Source organism: Chiloscyllium plagiosum, unplaced genomic scaffold (assembly GCF_037043375.1).
Source record: "Chiloscyllium plagiosum isolate Xiang-an unplaced genomic scaffold, Cpla_swu_hap1 HiC_scaffold_1, whole genome shotgun sequence".
NCBI lineage: Eukaryota > Metazoa > Chordata > Chondrichthyes > Orectolobiformes > Hemiscylliidae > Chiloscyllium > Chiloscyllium plagiosum.
In genome coordinates, this window is record NW_028270139.1 from 20,162,421 (window position 1) to 20,189,841 (window position 27,421).

General features: G+C 41.1%; 1 protein-coding gene across 4 annotated transcripts in view; it reads left to right on the plus strand.

The window, feature by feature from the left end:
• sorcs2 (sortilin-related VPS10 domain containing receptor 2) overlaps positions 1-27,421 on the plus strand; it is a 627,727-nt gene that overhangs the window by 586,966 nt on the left and 13,340 nt on the right. For all 4 annotated transcript variants that reach the window (XM_087978909.1, XM_043698404.2, XM_043698411.2 and 1 more), the window contains exons 22-25: positions 619-731; positions 5,416-5,541; positions 11,100-11,199; positions 13,674-13,776. In XM_087978909.1, coding sequence (XP_087835035.1) covers positions 619-731; positions 5,416-5,541; positions 11,100-11,199; positions 13,674-13,776 — 442 coding nt within the window. The remainder of the gene's footprint in view (positions 1-618; positions 732-5,415; positions 5,542-11,099; positions 11,200-13,673; positions 13,777-27,421) is intronic.

Here is a 27,421-nt window from a genome sequence, read left to right on the forward strand (position 1 = left end):
CCGATAGGGAGCTGCATCAAAGACATATATCGGTTAGGGAATCAGCATTAAGTGCTGTAGCCTCTGACCTCAATTTGCACTTGCTTGGAGCATGGCTCCCTGTGGTTCAATAAATATGTTATGTATTGTCAGTGGAATAAGAGTCCTAATCTCCAATAAAATATTATGCTATGAATGCATAATTAGAATTCTGAAATTATGTCCCAGAAAGTGTATTTAAAGGGGTTACTTCACAGCTAGTTTTCTAGATTTAAAAGGTTGAACGATCTGGATGTTTATAAAAAAAACTGATAAAATTTATAGCTTAAAAATGTCCCCAGCATCAATGGATGGGAAGCTATAGAAAGTGCAGACATCAATTCTTGATATACAGGTGGGTGACAAGGTTTTATACTTGGGTCCTCTATTTAGGAACTTGATTCTTAAGTCGTGCAAATATATGTTGAAAGGAATTGTTGTAGTTCTTGAGCATAATCTCATTATAGCTGAATGATTGATGCTTCACCAAATAAAAAGTTAACAAAATTATCTTTAAGCAGAGACTAACCTTAAAATGTCTCTAATAGACATGGCATCAACCTTTATTGTGGTTCTATCACAAATTCATTGATGTTTCAGATCAGTTGGAAGTTCTACCTCTTGAATTTTCTCAGAACATCGACAGTTACAATCCTAATGTACCAGAATGGAGGGAAGATATTGGACGGGTTATATCAAGGATTTTAGCAGAGGTAATTGCTAATAACTTACCTACATTGACTGGAAATCTCAACATGAGAGCATCTCCTTCATAATTGTGCAGTAAACATTACAGACTGTTCGGTAAATTTTCAACATGCCAATAGGAAAGAAAAATTGAAATTAAAAAACTGGCAGCTTCTATAATGGGTACTTGATTCACGTAGACAACTTTATGCTCAGGCGGCAAGTTGAAAATTTATCACAATATATTCAGTGCTGGGCTATCTTGGTATTGCTGTTTACTGCATTCCTTCCAGCAGAAAGAGTTAATTCCCACAACCGAATGAAAAAAAAAATTTGGTCTAATTATTCTGTGTGTTTAAGCCTATTTCCACATCTCATAATCAAAGTCAATGTGAATGCCTGGAGGATTAAGCTGATAGATTTTTCTGTCTCATGATGTATTGAGCATTGTAATTTTTTACTGCTGTGACTAGAAATATAACAACGTTAAAACTAAGCCTTTTGGTTTATGCAGTTGGTCCTGGTCTCTGAATCAGAGAAGTTTACAACATGGGAAAACATGTAATCACTGCACTGCCTATTTGAAAGAATTAGTTATCAAATTCCTTTTCTGTGCCTTGTTCTATATTCTTTCAAATTTTCCTGTTTCATGATCCTTTTTCAATGTTTGACTGTTCAAAACTTAACTCTCATTTCTCCACAATGATTTGGAATTTCCATTGAGACAATGAATTCAGACGGTTTTTCATTCAATTAGCTTTCTCACAGATTCAGCATCATTGCGAATTTGACACTGTGACCTCTGATTTCCTCCTGTATGGGAAGTGGAAAGATTCCAACTTAACCCTGAGCCTTTGACCTCACTGATGGACAACTATATAAACATTATGTACTCCACCTCAGGTCAAAGTGGCCCGTTTTTCAATTATTTTCCTCTAATTGCTTGGAATCCTCTCTGCTCATTAATTTACACTGATACCGTCCCCAAACATTTGTTTATACTGGCATTCTTCTCCCCTTCATCCATTTGCTTGCTCAATCCCCATTCTCCTTACTAATTGATCAATCTGTGACCCTTCTCCTCTGCACATTAGTTTGTATTGGCCCACCACAGAGAACCAGAGGCTGTCTCCTTGAGAACAAGGGAAAACCACAATGCACTTGACTAATGACTCTGCTCCATCACCCAACCACACAAGAACAGTGTACCAAGAATGAAGGTCAATAGCTACCAGCAGCATCAGGGAGCACACTATTGGCATTATGAATTCATAGTTCCTCTGCCTGGATCGCTCAGCGAGAGACCTGTAGTAATTATCTGAGAATCTCTCCAACTTTCTAATGATCTGTTGCATCCTGAACATTATTATTAGGTGGATTAAGCCCCTGCCACCAAAACAGAGACTCCCAAAAGATCTCGCTTCGAAAGAGTTCATGTGAACAGAAACTCAGACTCACGTTCCCCTGCAATCTCAGACTTCACTTTTAAAACTCAGTGTTACAAACTCTCACGGGATTCTCTTGGTCAAAGTCCTAAAATATAAGTCACAACAGGAAATGTCCCATATGAACTTCATTCAACAACACTGCATTGAAATACATTTAAACTACACACCTGAGTGCATTGTCTTAGTGCCTGTCTTCCCTATGCCTTTGCCTGTCCATGTGCTCCTAATACAACTGCTCTGTCTGGTGAAGGCTGCTGAGTTTTATGGGGAAATACCCATGAGTATGTCTGTGAACCCTGCTTCAGGTGTCTCACATCAGCAGACAGGAGCTGGGCAACAGTAGGCTGAACCAATTGGCTGATAGACAATATCAAGAACAGTCGTGGAATTACAGTGCTGGAAATCTGGATGCTTTCATTCAGAGAGAGAAGAGCAAAGTAGTGCCCCATTCTCTCAAGGTGAAATCCCAGCAATGCCAGGAATTGGAGGATAGATTGGTGGGGGGACTGCTGTAAGAGCCTGCAAAGTCTTCTGAGCACTGACACTTATTCTGAACATGTGTGACACCAAGTTGAAGTTGCATGGCAACAAGCCTGGATTTTGTACCCTTAATCTGAACTTCCATGGCAGCTCTGAGACATTAGGTGGCCTCTGCCTGTACAGCAGCAGAATAGGGGATGACAGCCACCAGACATTGTCAAATGCCATCATTGAACTACCACTTCTACAATGGAGAGGACGATTACCATGCCCTCTGTGTGGATGTTTGCTAAATTGAAGCTGAATTCCTCCATGGTCATTGGTGAGTGGTGGTAGGCTTGGAGTTAGGCCTTCAGTTGAGCTCGATACCTCAATATGTACCCATCAGTATTAATTGCATCAGCTCTTCAAAGTCCCCATCTAAGTAATCTCCAAAGAATCTCAGCTTTCTCTGTGGTGAGCTAGTGCATGTGCCAACCATTTTCCCCCTGGCCTGACTGCCCCCCTGTTGTACTCTGTGACTCAACACATGTTGATCACAAGTTTGTACTCCCATCTCAGATAATTGCAATGCCAGTACCTGAGTTGATGACTGTCAGATTGAGTGATGGTAAATCTTCAGAGAGCTGATGTTGTTTTCGCCCTTTCACCATGTGGCAGCACAGGCTGATAAGGTGTCAACGCTTCGGTACCTGGGAGTAGCAATGCAGCCGGAGAAGTCTGATTGGAAAGTAAGATACCCATGGTCATGCCATTTGCAGCTTGTCTTTCATATTGAAAAGCAGGATGAGTGCATTGTGGGAATTGAGAATGGGCTTAAATTAGGAACACAATATCACCCCGAATAAAGTAGGGCATGTTGGATACTATGGATTAAGTCTCACAATGTAGAGTTTTCTCTGGTCCAGAGGGATCAGTTGATCATAAAACCAAAAGATGTGGGAGCAAAGCAGACCATTCAGCCCAACTGAGACTGTTCAACTATTCAATGTTTTAATAAGGTTGCCTTCATTCTCTTAAACTCCAATGTAATCATTCAACCTCTCAACCTAAAACAATCCCTCAAAACCAGAGATCACCTGAGTGAACCTTCTTTGAACTGCATCCAATGTCAGTATATCATTCCTCAGATAATGGGCTCAAAACCATTCACAGTATTCCAGCTGTGGTCTGACTGCTGTCTTGTATAGTTACAACTTGCAACACTACTTGTACAAGTCTGGCGGTTCTCTTTCTGGTCTGTTGTTCCATTTACATTTCTTCTGTTCAAGCCTTCCTGAGAATCTTGCAGTAGCTGTCGAACCCTAAGTGCAGCACCTCTTTAAGAGTGTGGATTGGCTTTGCATCATACCAGCGGCATGTTATTAGAGGGAGCATCAGGAAGTGGAGAAGTCAGTGTTTCGGATATAACACTTCTTAAGGACTACAGAGGACATGCTATTGGGCTCACTATTGAATATGGTCAGCATGTTTCACAGTGGTCTGTTTGTGCACTACAATCAAGCTGACCAAAAGCAAGCATGAAGTTTGTGTTGTCCACCTGAAGTGGATCATGAACAGTGTAACTGTGTATTGCAATTTCTGCACCAAACATCAGGCCTCATCAAATTACTCTGTCTAGTTTGTGGATATGTTCAGTTAGTGAGTAGGATATTTCCATCATTTAGACCAGCATGAGACAGGAGCTGGGGCTGGAATATTGTTTTCATATGCAAGCATATAGAGATGTACAAAATGGAAACAGAGCCTTCGGTCCAACCCATCCATCCCAACCCAAACTAGTCCCAACTGCCAGCACCCGGCCAATACCCTTCCTATTCATATACCCGTCCAAATGCCTCTTAAATGTTTCAATTGTACCAGCCTCCACCACTTCCTCTGGTAGCTCATTCCATACACGCACCACTCTCTGTGTGAAAAAGTTGCCCCATAGTTCTCTTTTATATCTTTCCCCTCTCACCCTATGCCCTCTAATTCTGGACTTTGTCTATTTATCCTATCCATGCCCCTCATAATTTTGTAAACCTCTATAAGGTCACCCCTCAGCCTCTGACACTCCAGGGAAAACAGTCCCAGCCTGTTCAGCCTCTTCCCATAGCTCAAATCCTCCAACCCTGGTAATATCCTTGCAAATCTTTTCTGAACCCTTTCAAGTTTCACAACATCTTTCCGGTAGGTAGGAGACAGAATTGCACGCAATATTCCAACATTGGCCTAACCAATGTCCTGTACAGCCGCAACATGACCTCCCAACTCCTGTACTCAAAGCTCTGACCAATAAAAGAAAGCATACCAAATGCCTTCTTCACTATCCTATCTACCTGCGACTCCATTTTCAAGGAGCTATGAACCTGCACTCCAAGGTCTCTTTGTTCAGCAACACTCCCTAAGACCTTACCATTCAGTGTGTATGTCCTGCTAAGTAGAAGTGCACATTGATTCAAAAATGATGATAAGCATATTTCCTACAAAACATTGTTTGTCCTGTTAAATATTGCCACATTATCTTTCATTTGTCACTTACCTTAAACTACCATATAAAATAAGTAACAAGTTTTACTCTCTTTCCACCTTCATTTCTTGAAGTGTTTTTGCATATAAGTTCATTCCTGTTGTTTATGATTATTGCTGCTTTGATTCTGTTTTTAATAGCTGCTTCATTAATCGTTGTAGATTCTGAATATTTCCCATCCTTTTCAATAACAACTTACTTGCATGCAGGAAATCTCAATGTGCGATACTTTGAAATATTTTGGTAATGTACCAATCATTGTCTTTGCAGACGACAGGCATGCCTGAGGAATTACTTTTAACAGTGGTGAGAGTGGGTCTACCCACCACAGCAGAGCTGTATCTGCTTCCCCCATCAGAGAAACTGAAGAGGAAAAGAAGCATAACAGCTGACAAGGTATCAGATTTGAACCTTTACGGAAATGTTGGTAATCTAAAGATAACTCAGTTTGTAAAAGTAGCTGAAACTATAAAATTGATTAACATACCTAACGTTTGTTAACATAGCAAGATGTCTGAAAGCATTTCAAAAAGGTGGGAATGAAGGGGTAAATGCTAAGGTAGGTTTAAGAACAAGAAAAAAAAACACTAAATACTGTAGATGGTAGAGGACTCAGCAGATGAGACAGCATCTGTGGAGAGAGAAAATACAAGTTGTGACTTCAGGTATAATCCTTTGGAATGAAGAGAATGATGGGAGAGATGATTATCATTATAGTTGAAGAGTAAGGCTTTGTGTAGTCTTTTGGAAGTGGAGAAACATGCAACATGATGGTAAGAGCTGAAAAATGTGTTGCTGGAAAAGCGCAGTAGGTCAGGCAGCATCCAAGGAGCATGAGAATCGACGTTTCGGGCATAAGCCCTTCTTCAGGATTCCTGAAGAAGGGCTTATGCCCGAAATGTCGATTCTCCTGCTCCTTGGATGCTGCCTGACCTGCTGCGCTTTCCCAGCAACACATTTTTCAGCTCTGATCTCCAGCATCTGCAGTCCTCACTTTCTCCAACATGATGGCAAAGTTTGGGAAGAAAATTCTAGAGTGCAGGGCTATGATGGAGCAGAGGGAAAGCATAGTGATTGTAATAAGGTCAGCCAGGTGGACCTGATAGAATATGAGTTCTCTGATTGGGGCTGTAAATCTGATCCAATAAGGGAGCCCTGGCTGATGGATGTAAACAGGGTGAGAGACACCCTGACACTGAGAGCTGGTTCTGAGGGAGTTGGAATAGTGTCAAGGACTTTCCACATGTAAATATAGGGTGACTTGGTGACAGGATACCAGCCTCCGTGGAGTTATTTCAGAAAGGAAACATGTAATGCTGCAAAATTTGAAATGAAAGAGACTGCACTCTGGTTGTGGGGTTGCAGAATGTGACAGGATTAAGGATGGGGACTGGTGGAGAGGCAATGTACAGGGGAACCTCAATTATCCGGCATTCGATTCGCTGAATTTCAGATTATCCAGACAAGGTCGCAAGGACCTGATGCTTGACTAACAATGTTATCCAGCATTCGATTAACCAAGCAAAATACCGCCCACATCTGTCCTTCAGATAATTGAGGTTCCTCTGTATATTTTTTTTTTAAGTAGATGTTTGTATTTGCTGATGATATTGATATTAATGCTCAGGTCTATGTGCATCTTGAGTCATGATGTATTTGTAGGAATATGGGCTGCCCTCTGTTGTGCAAGGTTGAAGTTCTAATAATTGTCTGGACTATATTGTCAAGGTGTGCTGGAATTCCTTAATATGAACGATGTTAAAGTGCATGTATCACCCAACATTATACTGACCATCTCTAATTGCATTGATGTTTGATAATTGCTAATAACAGAATAACTTATCATTGACTTCTAATTCAATTTCATTTTACCTGTTGTGGTACCACCCAAGGGTAGGACTCCTCAGTGTGAAGACAAAAATCAATCTCCACAAAGACTGTGGAATAATCACTCACACTGTCGTGGACAAGTGCATCTACAACAGGTAGATTAGCAAGGACTTATTGAAGCAGCTTTATCCCTGTGTTGGCTCTCCACTAACTTTCTGAAAACCATCAAGACTCAGCCAGATCAGTTAGTAACAAGCTGAAAATGTGTTGCTGGAAAAGCGCAGCAGGTCAGGCAGCATCCAAGGAACAGGAGAATCGATGTTTCGGGCATAAGCCCTTCTTCAGGAAGAAGGGCTTATGCCCAAAACGTCGATTCTCCTGTTCCCTAGATGCTGCCTGACCTGCTGCGCTTTTCCAGCAACACATTTTCAGCTCTGATCTCCAGCATCTGCAGTCCTCACTTTCTCCTCCAGTTAGTAACAAGCACCTGCCATGATAAGACTTGGATCCAGTCTTCGGATTATTATTCCAGTAACATGACCATCATTTTCATGTACTACCCGTGCTAAAACTAGTACCATTCTGGGCATGCTTGATAGACCAACTCAACTATCTGTATTTTGCTATAGAAGGATGCTAGTTGTATTAAGATTAATAACGAATAGATTTACTGAAGCCTTTTCAAGATTTGGTGGTGAATGGCTACAATTTCAAAGGGTAGAATTCAGAGGACAGCAGCTGCCAAATGGCAAATGCAGCACAAGCTCTGGATAAGCATGCCACTAGCTCAACCATTCCAGTACAGGTCCAACTCTAGCATCTACCCATCAAAGTGGAGTCTTTTGAGTTATGTCATGGGCACAAAAAACACGACTAATCCAACCTTAAGAGCATGAGACACAGGAGCAAAAGAAGGCCATTCAGCCCATCAGGTTTGCTCTGCCTTTTAGTGAGATCATGGTTGATCTGATAATCATCAACTCCACTTTCCTGCCTTGCTCCCATAAGCTTTAATTCGCTTACTGAATAAAAATCTGTCTCTATCTGTTGAATATGGTCATTCAAAGTTTGTGCGAAGATTTGTAGCTCGGGTGCTCGTTGTTGTGGTTCTGTTCGCCGAGCTGGAAGTTTTTATTGCAAACGTTTCGTCCCCTGGCTAGGCGACATCATCAGTGCTTGGGAGTCTAGGAATGGGAGTTGGCTATCCTTTTCTTCTACCAACCACTACAGCAGACAGCTGAAACTGACAACCGGAAGCGGCAGGGACAGACCACTATAAACACCGGAGGAAACATCAAAGAAGCGCTTCGCAGGAGGCTCCCAAGCACTGATGATGTCGCCTAGCCAGGGGACGAAACGTTTGCAACAAAAACTTCCAGCTCGGCGAACAGAACCACAACAGAATATGGTCATCTCCTGATATGTATTCCTCCAGGATTGGAAACATGATTAGCTCATTCTGCAGATTTTATTTACTTAGTGTGAGGTCCTCATTAAATCAGACACTTTCTGAGTTTGTGTGACCTAGATTAGATCAGGCACTTTTAAATGACTGTTTTTGGAGGGCTGCTGCTGGGTGATATGTTTTATAGTGGTTATTATATTTGAAATGGCTATTTTACTTTTGAATACAAATTGCAAATTTATTTATATCAAACAAATACCATGGATTACGAAATGGAAAATACTTATACAACTATATAAGGAATAACTCAGGAACTCCTAACGGTGTTGACATAGCAGCGACAGTGAAGCCGGGGACTCCTGGGCATCGACTGGTCCTGGAACGGGGATTCATTGTGGCCTAGAGACCAGAATACCTTACAGAAACCCTGGAAAACTTAGGAGAACCTAGAGCTGTGCTTGCCCAGAAGAACTGTAAAGTTGAACATTATTTTTTATTTTTCAACCTTTATATTTTTCTGTCAATTGAACAGAAGATGAAGCTCTATTTATGTAAGTTCTTCTTATTCATTTTGCAATCCAAAATGGCACTGAAAGTGGTGACAAAACACATTCACTATAGTTTCCCAAATACACGTGACAAAATCATTCATTCATTCATCAACAAAGTGTGTATAACACAGTGGAACATTGATCAGTATTTCCAAACTAAAACAAAGAACTGTGAATGCTGAAGATCTGAAACAAAAACTGAAATTGCTGGAGAAATTCAGCAGGTCTGGGAGCATCTGTTCTCTCCAACAGATGCATAGATGTTGCCAGAGCCGCTGTATTCCTCCAGCAATTTCTGTTTTCGAATCAGTATTTCCAAGATCAGCTTGATAAAATAATCCTAGACATTCAGTTGGTACAGTCCCACATGATAACTCCAAGACTAACAGAAATTAAACTAATGCAAAAAGTACATTTTGATACTTTGAATCTGTGCTCTAACTAAACTGATCTCCATCTATCCATGATGTGAAACACTTACTAATTCCATCAGTTGCACAGCTTAGCTGCAGTATGTACCATCTACAAATTACACAGCAATACTCACCAAGGTTTCTTCAACCCTCAGTGTCTAACAGAACAACAAATACAGCAGGTAGTTGGGAAGACCATTGTTTCCAAATTCCCCTGAAGGTCATACATCTTCATTTGGAAATCTTTTACCAGTCCTTTAGGTAGCAAGGTCTGTATGTTGAAACTCTCTCACTAACAATACTATGAGAGTATCTTCAAAGCACAATTCCAGCAGTTCATAAAGGCAACTCATCACCATCTTCTCTCAGTTAATCAAGGATGGTAGTAAATACTATCCGTGCCAGTAGCACCTACATCCCAAGGATATATACATTGAAGTAAAGTTTTTAACCACTTTTTGTTTTGTTCCCATTCCCTAAGTTAAAAGATCAGAAACATACCCCAGTTAATTCAGTGCAACCATAGATCCAACAGTCTCTGTTTTGCCTCCTTAAATTCTTCTGCCTTTTCAATTTCATTTCTGCCTGTAAGAACTTCCTTAAAGCTCCATGCTTTTAGCATGTGTTTGGTTACACTCTCTTCATGTGAACCTCTTTGGCTCAATGTAAATTTTCTGCTGGATTGCAATTCTGCACTCAGTCACAATATAAATATCAATTGCAGTTGTTGCCAAATGATTTAGGAATAAATTATACTAATTTGTTCATCCATGTTGAAGAAACTTGCAGTATCTTTTAAATCATGAGGAACTGGAGGATTGAAGACATCCTGGAAAGGAAGTTTTGGCTGGAAACTGGAGTTCCTATTAGAAAATGCCAATATCAAAATCAATCTGAAGCAAACAGATAGTTTGGCAGGAGAATGGGGTTGAGAAACATATCAGCCATGATTGAATGCAGAGCAGTTCTCAATTGGTCGAATGGCATAATTCTGCTCCTTTATCTTATGAATTAATGAGGAGGAATTCCTTCTCTGAGGGTTCTGAGTCTTTGGAACTCCTTTGCCACCGAGAGCTTTGAGAGTAGAGTCCTTACATATATTTAATGCTGATAGATTTTTTTTAACAGTAGGTAAATCGAGGTTAATGTGGAAAGAGCACATACGTGGATGTAAGGAATTTCAGATCAGCCACCATCCCATTGAATGGTTCGAGGAGTCTACTCCTGTTCCTATTTTTATGGCATTATATGCCAGTGAAACAAATTCTATCTTTACCTAGTAATTATATTTACTGTCACCATAAAGTAGTTCAATGATAACTACTCTCTCTCATTTGAGAGACTAGTAGCTGTGCATGTGATCTATAATGCATTACAGCATAGGGATTTGGTAACCTGAAATATTATGTCAGAATTAGCCAGAAGCACTTCATGTAACTGGTGATGAATAATTGGGGATGAAAACACTTGGTTTGAGGTAGGAAGTAATAAGACATTTGATTCAGTCCAATGTTTTATAGGTTTTTGACAAATTCAACTCTATCTTCAATGAGCTTCAAATTGAGCTGTGTCATTCATTCTTTGTCTGTCCATGGTAATTACTATTAAATTACCTTAATAATACAAGTGGAAATCACAATAGATTTGCCTTATTGTTGAGAATGGAGATGATTGACAAGGCTATTGAAGCTTGAGCACTGCTATAATGTATTCCACATTATAAACCAGCAGATTGTTCTGTGCTTTTGCCTCCAGGGAATTGAATCCTTAATAGAAGCTCTGACAGAGAATCAGGTAAAAATTTCTCTGAAACCAGGGGTGGAAGTGACTGTTACACTGGCTGATTATCGAGCAGGTAAGGCCATGATTTTCATCCCAATGGCATAGGACTGAATAGTGTCAAAAACAAATTTTGTTATCATGTACAATTTGAATGTGAACATCACTAAATATACTATTTACTGTATGTTCCTGTTCTCTGAAAGAAATATGGGGTCAGAAATTCAACTGACACTTGGCATAAGCTATTCTTAGGCTGCTGATCTCATCAGGCATCCGGGAGTTAGGGAGAAGTTTCCCTATTAACGTTTTATTTACATTGGGTGCCCACACCAGAACAGGCTTATCTAGGTTCCTTGACGTAACAGGTATCCTGGAGGAAGGGAGACTACAAACTTATACAGTGAGGGTGTGGCTGATGCCAACCAAAGATTTTCAGTCAGTTATCCTTCATCCCTCTTTGCAAAGGAGGTTGAAATAAACCTGGAACTCTCGAATGTATTTCCTTTCACCTGCTGATATGTTTATCATATGTAAGTATGGTGCCAGACTGTGACAAGTTCAGTCTAAGAAACCCTTCCCAGCTGTGCACATGAAGAGCTATTACAGATGTACTTATGTTCCCCTGCAAAGAAACTCAATCTATGCAAGCACAGCAGTGAAGTTTGGGACAGTTGTAGTGATGGAGAAAGTGAGGTCTGCAGATGCTGGAGATCAAAGTTGAAACTTTATTGCTGGAACAGCACAGCAGGTCAGGCAGCATCCAGGGAACAGGAGATTCGACGTTTCGGGCACAGGCCCTGAAGAAGGGCCTGTGCCCAAAACGTCGAATCTCCTGTTCCCTGGATGCTGCCTGACCTGCTGTGCTGTTCCAGCAATAAAGTTTCAACAGTTGTAGTGATGACTGATTTATGGGCTTTAAAACACATCTGATATTCTTGGAGAATGTAGGACTGCAGATGCTGGAGATTCAGAGTCGGAAAGTGTGGTGCTGGAAAAGCACAGCAGGTCAGGTAGCATCCGAGGGGAGGAGAGTCGACATTTCGGACTGAAGCCCTTCATCAGAAATGTGGAGGTGGAAGGCGTCTGAGCAATAAATACAGGGGTGGGGGGGGGGGGGGGGGGGGGGGGGGGGTAAGTAGGTGGGAGTTAATTAGATTAGATACCCTAGCGTAAGTGGGAACGAATATGGATAGGTAGGTCAGGTCAAGAGGACGGTGCTAGGTTGGATCTGGGATGAGGTGGGGGGAGGGGAGATTTGGAAACTGGTGAAGTCCATGTTGATGCTGTAGGGTCCTGAGGCAGAAAATAAGATATTCTTCTTCCAGTTGGTGGGTGGCTTTGATTTGCCGGTGAAAGAGGTCCAGGACTTGCATGTCCTTGGGCTTCTTTAGTGCGTCCCAGAAATGTTCCCTGAACTGCTTCACAAAGTTGGTGTTCTGTCTCCTTGATGTAGGAGCGGTTCAGGGAACATCTCTGGAATGCACACATCAAACAACCCCACCACTCTGTGGTCAATCACTTTAACTTCCCCTCCCACACCCCAAGACCTGGACCTCCTCGATCTTGTGATGTTTCACTTATGAGATTTGAGTGTCGCTGGCTAGGCAAGCGTTTATTGCCCATTCCTAATTGCCCAGAAGACAGCTAACATTAATCACATTGCTGTAGGCCAGACCGGGTAAGAATGGCAGATTTCCTTCCCTCAAGGACATTAGTGAACTACATCAGATTTTCTTTGAAAACCGTCATCATTAGACTCTAAATTCCAGATTTTTACCGAATTCAAATTCCATTATCTGCGATGGCAGGACTCAAAAGTGGGACCTCAGAACATTACCTCGGGTCTCTGGATTAGTAATAGTGCCACGAGGATAACATCATCCTGTATTTGTTGCCTGTCCCTAGTTGCTCTTGAATTGAGGGCCTTGGTACAGCGTGTCAGAAGATAGCTAAGAGTCGACCATGTTGTTGACTCTGGAGTCATATGTAGACCAGATCAGATGAGGATGACAGGTTTCCTTCTCTAAAGGATATTAGTGAATCAGATGGGTTTATGACAGTCAAGGGTTTCATGCTCACCATCACTGAGATTAATTTTATATTATTTATTAATTGAATTTAAATTCCACTGGCTGATATGGTAGGATTTGAACCTGTGACCCCAGAGCATTAGTTTGGCATCTGGATTACTCAGTATTATTACCACTATGCCACTACCTCATTGATCGAAATCTAGATATCATTTGGTACTATGAAACAGATGCCAGACTTTGATTAAAATTCCATTGAGCCTTTTGAAAAATTTAATCCCTTTTGGATTAGTGAAAAATTCAGTTTATCTGTTAATGTCAGTAAGTGTTCTTACATGGAAAATGTAAATCGTTCTTTTTATTGTGATCCTCCTTTTGCATGCAAAGATAACATAATTACTTTGTCTCAGGAAAGAGATGTCTTTGATGATTGAAACACCTGTATTGTACTTTGATATATGGTGGGTAACTCCTTTCTGCTGTCCACTTCAGTATCATGTGAACATTTCTCCTTCAGTTTCTCAGAAATCTATTGGAGGGAAAGGCGTGCTGATTGTCGTTATTATGTTTGTGATCTGCCTGCTCATCGTTGGAGTTTTCATTTTACACAAGTTCAAAAGGTACGTACTTTACTTGGAGGATCCAAGACCAAAGCTTGACTGAGAGTCTAAAATCTTAAACAAGTTAGAGGAAGCCTTTATTTCAGGTGGCCTGGTTGCTAGAAGCTGATAATTGGACTCACAATTTGGAAACTCAAGTCTTTGTTGTGTGGGTTTGTGTATTTTTTTCTCTGTTGTGACCAGGCTGGACAGAGGGCTGAGGAGAACAGGGATCTCATTATGCATTACTCAATATTGCCTTCTGGCTGGCAATTAAGCAGCGTGTTGACATTTTCCAGTTTGCCAAGTTAGCAAGCATGCCTTCCTAAACAAGCAAGGTGCTGAGAATGAATGGATGAATGAAGGAAGTAGTGGTATAGACATTACATTATCACGTGCCCAATTTTCAGGCTGCATCTATTTGTCTAATACGGTATGAGGCATTTAGACAATATATCCATACTGGTAGTGCACTGCATGTATCCATACTGGTAGTGCAAGGCAAGCTTGTCACGCGCATCCAGGGTGCCTGCCTAGCATTGTAATAAGCAGTCTACGTTGTTTGTAGAATACATTTTGGTGAAATTGATATACCTCAGTGCTTGCAGGGCATATTTTGCCTCAGAATTGACCAAACATTAAATGATGAAGGTGACCAATCGGGAAAAAGTTGAGCCCATTTTGTGGAAGTAAAGAATTTTGAAACAAATGGAGCCTTTAAACACAGGCTGCTTTTTCCCTGCGTTTCAGTAGCTAGTGCAGGCATGAAGCAACCTGGATTGGAGGAGCATCGAGAAGGCTAGTGGCAAGGCTCATGAGGATGGGTTGGGGAGCATGTCTATCAAGAAAAGGGTGTTAGGGGAAGTGCATCTACTGGACAAGACCATTGGCTAGCTGTTGGCCAGGTGAGACTGATAAAAGTAAGTGTGCAGGATGAGGTGAATAGGAAGTAGGAAGGGGAGGCAGTGGCTGCAAAACGGAAGGATGAGAAATCTTTGGCTGAAACCAGGAGATGGGAGGACCCAGTAGCTATAAAGGAGAGTAGGGCGGAGAATCGAGTGCAACTTGGTGTGAGGGAGGGAAAATGTCAGATGGAGCCTAGCTAGCTTTGAAGTCACAGGTAATTAAGTCCTTGCAAAGTAATGTGCATTTTTATGAAGTGTGTCAGTTATGGGGGCAAAAAGGTTAATTGCTTGTGCCAAATTTAAGGCAAATTACTGACATAGTTGGTAGATAGAATTTATAACCACTGAGCCACCGTGGATAGTACGGTGGCTGAGTGGTTAGCACTGCTGCCTCATAGCACCAGGTACCCGGGTTTGATTCCAGCCTCGGGCGACTGTCTGTGTGGAGTTTGCACATTTTCCCCGTGTCTACGTGGGATTCCTCTGCGTGCTCTGGTTTCCTCCCACAATCCAAAGATGTGCAGGCCAGGTGAATTGGCCATGCTAAATTGCCCATAGTGTTAAGTGTATTAGTCAGGGGTAAATATATGGTCAGGGAGGGGGTTACTCTTCGGAGGGTCGGTGTGGACTTGTTGGGCCAAATGGCCTGTTTCCATACTGAAGGGAATCTAATCTAATAAATGTTGAGCATACAGATGAATTATTTTCTGATTTTACTTCTGAGTCCAAACACAGCATAAGTCAACACAAATGCAGCTAATAATATTGTCATATGACTGCATCTCACCTAATGAAGGAGTTTGTGGGAATTGAAAAGAAGTCTCAAAAATCAAAAAAAAAGCCCTTGAAACAATTATGATTTTGATCTCTAATATGCCCCAGCATTGAATCAATATTTCCTCAACTTAAACAGTAAATCATATTACTGACATTAGTAAAATCACCTGCAAAAGTGTTATTTAAAGAGATCACCAGTTCCATTCAGATTGGTTACAACCTTGCTGTGTTAAACAGCTGGTGAGATTCTGTACCTTATTTTGCTGAGTTTTTTCATCAGATGACTATGCTTTGAGTTCTGGCAACAACCTTTAGCAATTGTATGTTTTGCAGCAGTATTATTTCCCTTCTTTGGGTCTGTAGGAAGTAACAGCAGCAAAGAAATCTCTGGAGAATGAGAGAAAAAGAACATGGGATCAGGTAGTAGGAGATAGAGAAAGAGGATTGCCACATTTTCAGGGAACGTGTCCTGTACGTCCCTTTGAAGTTCAAACTGGAGTCCAACACCAGGGCAAGCAGAGCACCACTCCCTACAAATATAAAATTAATTATAACCCTTTACCATTCAAAATGGTTCTTTTATGCGCCAAGTGATATTGCCAATCATTTCCAAATCATTGTTCAGAGCCGCATGAGAGGTGCATCAAATGTTTTTTAACTACATCTCCTTCCCTGTGGATTATTTGAAGCAGCATCATGTGCACATTTTGCTGGTTATCCAATAGAATGGGATACTGTTTGTGAAGAAAGGCATCAGATAATGCAGAGGATAGTAGGAATCTCTCTCATGCAGCCAATGCCACAGCTTTCTTTGCAGGTGATGCCCATATCCTGCAAATAATTTAAGGAATATTTAGTGCATACCCATTATTTCTATTTTATAAATTCTATCTACCAACTATGTCAGTAATTTGCCTTCAATTGTTTGAGCTTTAATTTTCATATCTTCCATGTCAAATTTTATTGAATATCTTGTGGAAAGCCCATTAATAAATTACATCCCTACAGTTTCCTATACCTAATGCTTTCGTTACTTGCTCAAAAACATCAATAATGTTCACTAGATATAATTTATTCTTTACAAACCCATGCATTGACTTTTTTATATTCATTCATACGATATGGGCATCTTTGTTAGGCCAGCATTTATTGCCATCCCTAATTTCCCCAGAAAGCAATTAAGAGTCAATCAGTGGATCTGGAGTCATTTGTAGGCCAAACCAGATAAGGATGGCAGATTTCCTTCCCCGAAGAACATTTGTGAATCAGATAGGTAATTACAGCAATCAACAGTGGTTGCTAACCTTTTAATTCTCAGATCTTTATTGAACTCAAATTTCACCATTTCCCAAGATGGAATTCAAACTCATATTCTCAAGACCTACTAGCATGAGATTGTGGATTACTAGTCCAGTACATTACCATTATGTCACCACCTCCTCTCCCAATTTTTAATACTCAATCACTCTATCTTTAATGACAAATTAAAATGACTTCCCATAACAGATGTTATACTAAAAGTCTACAAGTTCTAGTACTTCTCTCACCTATTACATTATTTCTGGGTTGATCAATGGCAGTGAGATTAGTTGTGGATCAACAGCAGGCAAGAGGTTTAGTTCTGATTGATAGAAGACAGTAGGATTACTAGGACATTAGGATTGCTCTAGCAATGATCTAAAAAATGACATGTGGGACCGAGTGAATTTCTTTTCTGCTGTAATCTCTTTAGTTTCGTCACTTGGTGTGCTTGCGTGAGGGAGTGTGAGCCAGACAGAGTGGTGAGAAATTGTCCACTTTGGCTGGAAGAATGGAAAGCAGAATATTGTATTAAGGAGGTGAGACTGAGATATTTTAATATTCTGCAGGATTTGGGTGTCAGTATACATGGATCACAAATTTAACACGCAGATACTGAAAACAAGTAGATAAGCAAATAGTATATTAAATTTTATTGCAAGGAGAGTTAGATTAGAAGAGTAAGGAAGTCTTGCTACTTTTGTATAGGACATGAGTAAGATTACACCTGAAATACTGTCAAGTTATTTCCTTCATACTCGGGTAAGGATATAGTTACTTTCAAGTGGGTGCAACAACAGTTCACTATGTCAACTATCAGTTGATTCCAGAGGTGACTAGATTGTTCTATGAGGGAAGATAAAGTAACTTGGGCTTATGTTCTCTTGAGTTTAAAAGAATAGAAATTGATGTAATTAAAGTATTATAAAATCTGTAAAGGTAGATGCTAGGAGGCTGTTTTGCTGGCTGGCATATGCAGAATTAGGAGTCACAGCATTAGAATAGGGAGGTGGACATTTTAGATTGAGTTGAGGAGAAACCTCTTGGCTCAGAAGTTTGTGAATCTTCGGAATTACTTATCCTAGCAGACAATGGTTGCACATTCATTGAGCATATTCAAGATTATATGCATATTATACAGAATGTAACATCTAATATATATAGATGTGGGCGGCACAGTGGTTAGCACTGCTGCCTCACAGCACCAGAGACCCGGGTTCAATTCCCGCCTCAGGTGACTGACTGTGTGGAGTTTGCACGTTCTCCCCGTGTCTGCGTGGGTTTCCTCCGGGTGCTCCGGTTTCCTCCCACAGTCCAAAGATGTGCAGGTCAGGTGAATTGGCCATGCTAAATTGCCCGTAGTGTTAGGTAAAGGGTAAATGTAGGGGTATGGGTGGGTTGCGCTTCGGCGGGGCGGTGTGGACTTGTTGGGCCGAAGGGCCTGTTTCCACACTAAGTAATCTAATTTAATCTAATCATTGTTGTGGTTCTGTTCGCCGAGCTGGAAATTTTTGTTGCAAACGTTTCGTCCCCTGGCTAGGCGACATCATCAGTGCTTGGGAGCCTCCTGCGAAGTGCTTCTTTGATGTTTCCTCCGGTGTTTATAGTGGTCTGTCCCTGCCGCTTCCGGTTGTCAGTTTCAGCTGTCTGCTGTAGTGTTTGGTATATTGGGTCCAGGTCGATGTGTTTGTTGATGGAGTTTGTGGATGAATGCTATGCCTCTAGGAATTCCCTGGCTGTTCTCTGTCTGGCTTGCCCTATGATAGTAGTGTTGTCCCAGTCGAATTCATGTTGCTTGTTGTCTGCGTGTGTGGCTACTAAGGATAGCTGGTCTTCACAGGTACAGACATGAAATTGCGCGCCAAAAGTCGTTAATTTCAAAAACCACGAATCAGGAATGGACCCGGACCATAGAACAGGCTGTCACCATAGGACAGAACAGGACAACACACCGCAAAAAAACGGCACTAAAAGAAAAAATGGCCAAACTAATACACAACAAAGAGGACACTACAACACACACCTGGGTTAAAAACCTCTCCCACAGACAGCTCACAGACACGGAAAGAACAATACTGGCCAAGGGACTCAACTACAACCACAGGGACGCCAAGACAGCAGACTTCCTAGCAGCACTAGAATGCACACTCAGGAACAATGGACTGACAGAAGAGACACAACAAACAGTGAGACAAAGTATTGTACCTCTGATAACAAGGAAAAGACAAACACATAACCTCAACACCAAGGAGAGGGAAGCACTGAAATCACTAAGAAACGATAAGAACATAATCATACTACTAGCAGATAAAGGCAGAATGACGGTCATCCTAGATAAATCTGATTACATCCAAAAAGCACAACTACTTGCAGATATCAACACCTACCAAATGAAGGAATTTGACCCCACCCCACAGCTCACCAATAGGATAAATAACACACTAAGGAATCTACAAAAAAACGGACAGATAACCAGAGCTGACCTACAAAGAATGAAACCGGAAAGCAACAACACCCCCAGATTCTATGGATTACCTAAAGTACACAAACCAGACATCCCACTCAGACCCATAGTATCACTGCCAGGGACACCATCATACAAACTGGCCAAAGAACTACAACAGAAACTGAAACACCTGGTCAGCGGATCCAAACACTCTATACAATCAACACAGGAATTCTTGGACATCATCAGAAATATACACATAGACAAAGAAGAAACCATGATATCATTCGACGTGACGGCACTGTTCACTTCGATTGACAAAACCCTAGCCAGAGAAACAATAGCCAACCTACTGGACATACGGAACAGAAAACAGAACGCTGAACCTATCAACAAAGACGGCATACTTAAACTACTGGACTTGTGCCTCACAACACACTTCACATTCAACAACCAGATATACGAACAAATCAACGGAACACCCATGGGATCACCAATCTCTGGACTCATAGCAGAGGCAGTTATGCAAAGGTTAGGACAAACAGTCCTACCATAAATTCAACCCAAACTCTGGGTCAGATATGTCGATGACACGTTTGTAATCATTAAAAACACGGAAATAGAAAAAACACACCGGATCATCAAAGCCACACTCACAGGAAACCGATTCACGAGAGAAGAAGAAAAGGATAGCCAACTCCCATTCCTAGACGTGATGGTACAGAGAACACCGAACGGAGAATTCACTACAAGGGTATACAGGAAAGCCACACACACAGACCAAGTCCTAAACTATGAAAGTAACCACCCCAACACACACAAACGAAGCTGCATCAGGACACTATTCAAAAGGGCCACAACACACTGCAGTACAACAGAACTGCAAAAAGAAGAAGAGGAACACCTATACAAGGTATTCGCCAAAAACGGATACCCGCGCAACTTCATCAACAGATACCTAAGAGAAAGACCACGGAACGAGGACATACCACAACCAAATGGACTAGCCACACTACCATACATCAGGAGCATCTCGGAACTGACAGCCAGACTACTGCGACCCCTAGGACTCATAACGGCACACAAACCAACAGCCACGCTCAGACAACAACTCACCAGAACGAAGGACCCGATACCCAACATGAGCAAAACGAATGTAGTGTACAAAATACCATGCAAGGACTGCACAAAACACTATAAAGGACAAACAGGAAGACAGCTAACAATCCGCATACATGAACATCAACTAGCCATGAAACGACACGACCAGCTATCCTTAGTAGCCACACACGCAGACAACAAGCAACATGAATTCGACTGGGACAACACTACTATCATAGGGCAAGCCAGACAGAGAACAGCCAGGGAATTCCTAGAGGCATGGCATTCATCCACAAACTCCATCAACAAACACATCGACCTGGACCCAATATACCAAACACTACAGCGGACAGCTGAAACTGACAACCGGAAGCGGCAGGGACAGACCACTATAAACACCGGAGGAAACATCAAAGAAGCACTTCGCAGGAGGCTCCCAAGCACTGATGATGTCGCCTAGCCAGGGGACGAAACGTTTGCAACAAAAACTTCCAGCTCGGCGAACAGAACCACAACAACGAGCACCCGAGCTACAAATCTTCGCACAAACTTTGAACACTTAATCTAATCATAATGTTGTAAAGCTTTGGAGAGTAAGGGAATCCAGGAATATTGAGATTGGGAGGGAAAGAGGAACTGATGTAAAGTTCACCAATGGCCTTATTGAATAGTGGAACAAGCTTGTGGCACCATCAGGTGTATTTCTGTTTCTTAAGTCTCAGTAAGTGCGGCAATCCAGGGTCAATATAGCATCTGAATGAAATTGTGTAACAGCAGTATTAGTTGGTGGACAATGTCAGAACTGTCTTCAGAGACTTTGTCATTGGGCTGTCCTACTACAGTGTTCATGGAGCTGATCACTCACTCCCTGGTTGCCTTCAACATCTCATTGCCAAGCACAAGGATCTAACAGGAATTGGAACTGAACTCCGCCATGTTTTGTTTCAGTGTGCCCAGTGTGCTGACAGACCTCCTAATTCACTTAGATGCCTTGTTGTATATTGATAAACTTTCTCCTGGAAACCAGGCTCTGAAGATCTACAATGAACTGCAGGCGTGGTGTATGAGGTTTTCCTCCAGCAGATGTGCTCCTGTGCCCTATTTCCTAGCTCATGCTCAGTGGATTACTGTGTCATGATCTCTGTAGAAAACTTTCAAAATTTTATGAATGCAATTTTAACTTTGTCCAAATGTGTTGATTTTGATAGGCAAAAGTGAGGACTGCAGATGGTGCAGAGTCAGAGTCGAGAGTGTGGTGCTGGAAAAGCACAGCAGGTCAGGCAGCATCTCAGGAGCAGGAGAACGATGTTTCGGGCATAAGCCCTTCATCAGGAAGAGCTTATGGGAGAAATGTCGATTCTCTTCATTTTGAATGGGTCAACATCTGACCCCTCAGATGTTAGTGCCTTCTATTTGTTTTGTGTATCTAAGTGCAAAAGATAGACATAGATTAACTTTTAATATCAAGAGAAGCAGCGAAAGGATAAGTGGATACTGATGATAAAATGCCGAGGATGATTTACAGAGGGAGAAAAGGTTAGATGTGAAGAAATCTGTGGGATATTCCAGATAGCATTGTCCTCTCATGAGCTGACTGCTCCCACAATGCTGAATACTTGATTTTCTGGTGAATAAGGATCTTAGCCTCCTCCATTAACCTACTCCTGATGTATGTTGCCTGCTGACTTCTCTTGCAAGAAAGAAGAGAATTTAATTGGGATAGTTTTTGAGACATCATGAAATTGTGCATGTCAGGATTGTAGGATGTAGCTACTATATGGACAATCCTGGAAGATGAGCAAATGAGATAGTGAAGGGAGCAAGTGTAGCAGGATGAGAGGAAGGAGCTGTATGGAGTTGAGTAAAGCAAATAAGGGAGGGAAAGATCGTGAGATGTGGTGTAGGTCTGAGCAGAGGAAGGGCTCTTAATTGAGGCTATTAAATAACATTGTACCCACTGCCTCACATCAATGTCTACTGCTATCTCCCGTTGATAGCACAGAAATTGTCAGGAGGTTCTTTTGCCCCTTTGAAGAGCCAGTACCTTCTTCCACCTGCTTACCTCTTTAACAAAGGTCTCCAATGCTGCATCCATAAATGGCAGATGCTATTTACCTTACAAAGGCTGTCCTGCAGTCATTGGGCATCTCCCTTTTGATTTACCACACTCATTATGGGCCTTACTGGATTTATTGCCTATCCCTAATCCCCTTGAGAAGGCAGTGGTAAGTCACATGAACTGCTGTAGTTTAAGTGGTGTAACTGCTCCATAGCCTCCCTTTGATGCCATCCCCAATCAAGAATACAGTCAGTACGCATTACTGGTTGAACTAGCTGCATGCCTACTTTACAATAATGAGGCTGGTAATCAAAATTGTTTCATCCCATTAACCATTTGAATGGATGTGTGAGGTTAGTGTAGCACTAATCTCATACCCCATGTTAATTTCTAAGTCTAAGTTCTATTGGAACTTGATGAGGAAAATGTTAAGTCAGAGACTTGCCAAATTTTTGCTGGTAATGAAATTTTTCATACAATATTTGAACTACATTTATTAAGAAGAAACGTCATGTAGTCTCTGAAACAACTCAACAAACTATTCTTGGATAAATACTTAAAGCCACTGGAGGGAACAAAGTGTATTCATCACTGGAGTGAAATTACTTTGTCGCTTGCTGCTTTTTGAGTACAGTTTATTTTGACATTAACTTTACCTTTGGGATTATAAGGATAGACACATCGTTTTATTGAACACAACTATAATGTATCGCCATGCAGTGATTTAAGCAACAATTAAACCACTTATTAGGGTGTAGCCCTGATTTATGAAAAGTCCATTTGGAATTTTCCACATTAAAGCTGAGTGTGAGCCATAAGTGCTTGTAATTCCCCAAGTGCATCCAGGCTTCCTATATTGAGCAGTAGCTATGTCTAATGGAGATTAAGTGTCACTTGGGTAATAGCTGTCTAAATGCAGTGGAGCAAACAGATGAAAAAGGATATTCTGGATGAGGTGAACTATATATAAAAGTATTAACACCAAATACTAATGATTTGCACAGACAAAATGGCAGTGTTTTACCTCGGCAATGACATGTTCATTGATTTGTATTATCAGTTACAGATAGAGTCCAGATTGTTTCAGTTTTAGTAATTTATGGGATATTAGCACCACCAGCAGAGCTTTGTTATCCATCCCCAGTCTCCTTTGAAAAGATGATAGTCAGCCACCTACTTGAATTGCTGCAACCCATGTAATACACCACTGATTTGAAGGGAGGTCCAGGATTTGGATTCAAATACAATGAAGGAGGCATCTGCATTAGGTTTGCGTATGACTTGGACAGAATTTGCTTGGGGAGTTTACCATACATTTGCTGCTCTTGTTCCTTTAGGTAGAGGTTTGGGTAGTGTTGTTGAAGGATTCTTCATGAGTTGATTCAGTGCATGTTGTAAGTGGTACATGCAGTTACTATATTGTCTTGGCATTGGAGCAACTGAATGTGTAGAGTGTGGGATGGTTGCCAATCAAGCAGCAAACACTGTTGACCTTGAGTATCTGAAACTACACTCATCCAGACAAGTAACCAAGTATTGATTACACACGTGACATGTGTCCTTGTAGGTGGGGAACATATGTAGGGAATCTGGAGATGAGTTATTTGTCATACCACTTTGACCTATCCTCATACGCACAGTATTTCTGCTCTGTCTTGCTGTTGTACATATGATATTTATTCAACTAGTCCAATTACGTTTCTGGTCAATGTGACCCAGGATCTTAATGATGGAGATTTAGCAATAGTAATACGATTGAATGTCATGGGTGATGTTTAGATTTTCTGTTTTTGGAGATAGTTATTGCCTTGCCCTTGTTTTACATGTATATTACTTGCCCAAGCCCAAGTTGTTGCATGTGGCTTAAGATAGGAGGAAGGCTTCTGTCCTGAGGACTTCCTGGAGTGGTGCCCTGAGCTTCAGATGATTGACCTACAACAAACACAACTGTCCGCCTTTGTGTTATGAATGACTGCAAACAATGTAATATTTTCTTTCTGATTCTCTTTGACTTGAATTTGACAAGGGTTTTTGGTCAGGTCCTGCCATGATATCAAGAGCAGTGACGTTCACCTCAACCCAGGAATTCATCTGAATAAGTCTGTGTTTGAAACAAGGCTGGAAGGAGACATGGAGCCTGGCAGAACCCAAAACCAAGTCTTAGTGAGTGGGTATTGCCCCTTAGCTGCAATGTTGAAGACTCTATGTCACTTTGCAGATGCTTGAGTAAATTGATAGGGTCATTATTGTCAGTTTGGATTTCTCTTGCTCTTTATGAACAGGGCAGTTTTCTACTTTGCAATGTAAATGACAGTGTCGTAGCTGTACTGGCAGAGTGTGTCTAATGGTTTGATTAAGATCTTCAGTACCGCAGCTGGAATGTTGGCACAGCACAAAGCCTTTGTTGTATTTGATGCACTCAGCTATTTCTATGTCACATTATGTGAAATAAATTGATTAAGACTGGTATTTATAATGATTGGGACATCAGGGAGATGCAGAGAGGGATCATCCAAATGACATTTCTGGCCGGCTTGGCCAAATTTCCAAACACATTCAATGGCATCAAAAAATGATCAGTGGATCATTTGTTTTGCTGTGTGTGAGACTTGATGGGGCTTGACTGATCTACCTACATAATTACAGAAATTACACTTGAAAATTCACTTATTGATTGTGAAACTGTTTAGGACAATAGTAGCAGCTGCTTTAACATAACGAAACATTTCACAATGCTTCACAGGAGGAATATGAAGCAAGATATCACAGAGAGCTATGAGGAGATATTAGGTCAAAGGTTTGGTCAAAAAGGCGGGTTGTATTGAAGGAATAAAGCAAGACAGAGATGGGTGAGGACAGAATTTCGGACCTTGCTGGCCTAGGAAACTGAAGGCATAGCCACCAGTGATGTAACAATTATAATTGATGATGTGATCAGGCATGATGTGTATTCTTCTCTATTTTTACATGCATGTAGTACATATTCGTAATATTCATTCTTTTGAAATGTAGACACAATTGTGCTTAAAATCTGAAGCGACTACTGATTTTGGTAATCTTTCAACACAATTTACCTGAAAACTTTTCGTGATCTTTTAAAATGTGGTTACTCATTTGTGGTGGATAAGACAACCTAAGTAAAGTTACTTATTTTTATGCTGAATTAATTGCCAGCTGTACCATAAAACAGTATCAAATTACCATTTGTAAATATATCATGGAATTTACTTTCAATGTAAAAAAGTTGCACATTCTCATAATTGCACTGGAATATTGATGATTTTAGGTTCACTTTTTTTTGGATTTTAGATATGCTAATGTATTTGAATGGAGATTTAAGCAAACAGACTTCTGAAAACTAACATTATTTCAAGCACAATTGTCTGCCCGTTCATCAACTGTGCAAAAGTGAAAACTATCCCCAGCTACTTAGTGTCAGTCAGTGTGTAATTCCTTTCTCCTTTCTGCCAACCTGCTGTACCTAGGATGCTCCAAAGATATGACAAGGCGACACAAACGGATATGGGTAAATGCTTAAAGCAGTCTTAAAGCATAGTATTTTTTTTCCTTTGTTTATCTCCAGGGTGTTGAGATTTGCATGATTTCATGCAGTCTCATGCAAATCTTAAACTGCTGTCAATTTGTTCACTTTGAGATGGTGGGCTCGGAGCATTTTCCAGTTATTAGAAGAGTTCTGTTTTTAATGTTTATAATTTTGATCGGTAGCATTTCTGCATTCCCTTCAATTTTAAGTCCCTGATGATGATTGATATGCTACCTTTATCAGAGACGGTACACCTTCATTTTAAAAGGCCTGTTTTTATGAAATAGTCCTTTCCACATCTTTTACTTGCAGCAATGTTTCTGTTATGCCAGATAAGAACACTTACTCTAGATGCGTATAACTCTAATTCTATTCACAGAGTCATAGAGCACAGATGAGACCCTTTGGCCCATTGATTCTATGCTAACTGACATGAATTCCACATTCCAGCGTTAAGCCCATAGCCTTGAATGTTACGACATTTCAAGTACTCTTCCAAGTACATTTTTGAAGTTTATGACGTTTCCTACCTCTACTACCCTCCCAGGCAGTGTATTCCAGACTCTAACCACCCTTTAGGTGAATATATTTTTCCTGAAATCCTAAAACACCTGCCTTTCATCTTAAAATTATATCCGTTGTGATTGACCCTTCAACTACTGAGCACAACTCCTTCCTATCCAGCCCATCCATGCCTCTTATAATCTTATATTCCCCATCAGGTCTCCTCTCAGCCTTTTCGGCTCTGAGGCCATCCATCCTCTCTTGATAGCTAAAATACTCCATCCTAAGGAACATCCGGGTGAATCTCCTTTGCACCCCGTCGAGTGCAATCACACCCTTCCTATAATGCAGTGACCAGAATTGCACACAGTTCTCCAAAGTGCTCTAATCAAAGTTTTGCACAGTTCCAACCTCCCTTCTCTTTTAATCTCTACTATAACTGATAAAGGCAAGTGTCTTATGCTGCCTTACCCACTTTATTAACCTGCCCTCCTGCCTTCAGGGATCTGTGGCTAAGTACCCCTAGATTCTTCTGTTCCTCTGAGCTTCCTAGTGCCCTACTGTTCATTGACGACTCCTTGGTCTTGTTACTTCTTCCAAAGTGCATCACTTCATACTTTTCAAAGAGAGATTCCACACACCACTGATCTTTTTTATCTATTTATTGATGCCAATATTATTGCCATTCCCTAATTGCCCAGAGAGCAGGTGAGAGTGAACCACATTGCTGTGGGTTTGGAGTCACATATAGGCTAGACAGAGTAAGGATGGCAGATTTCCTTCCAATAGGTTTGTCTGACAATCGGCAATGTTTTCATGGTCATAATTAGTCTCTTAAGCCCAGGTTTTTATTGAATTCAAATTCTACCATCTGTCATGGTAGAATTTGACCCTGGTTCCCCAGAACATTATCTGGATCTCTGGATTAATAGTCTAGTAATAATACCACTTGGTTATCACCTCCCCCCAACCATCTTTCTAAGGCCGCCGCCTTCAATATTAATCACACTGTCGATCCTCATGTGATCTGC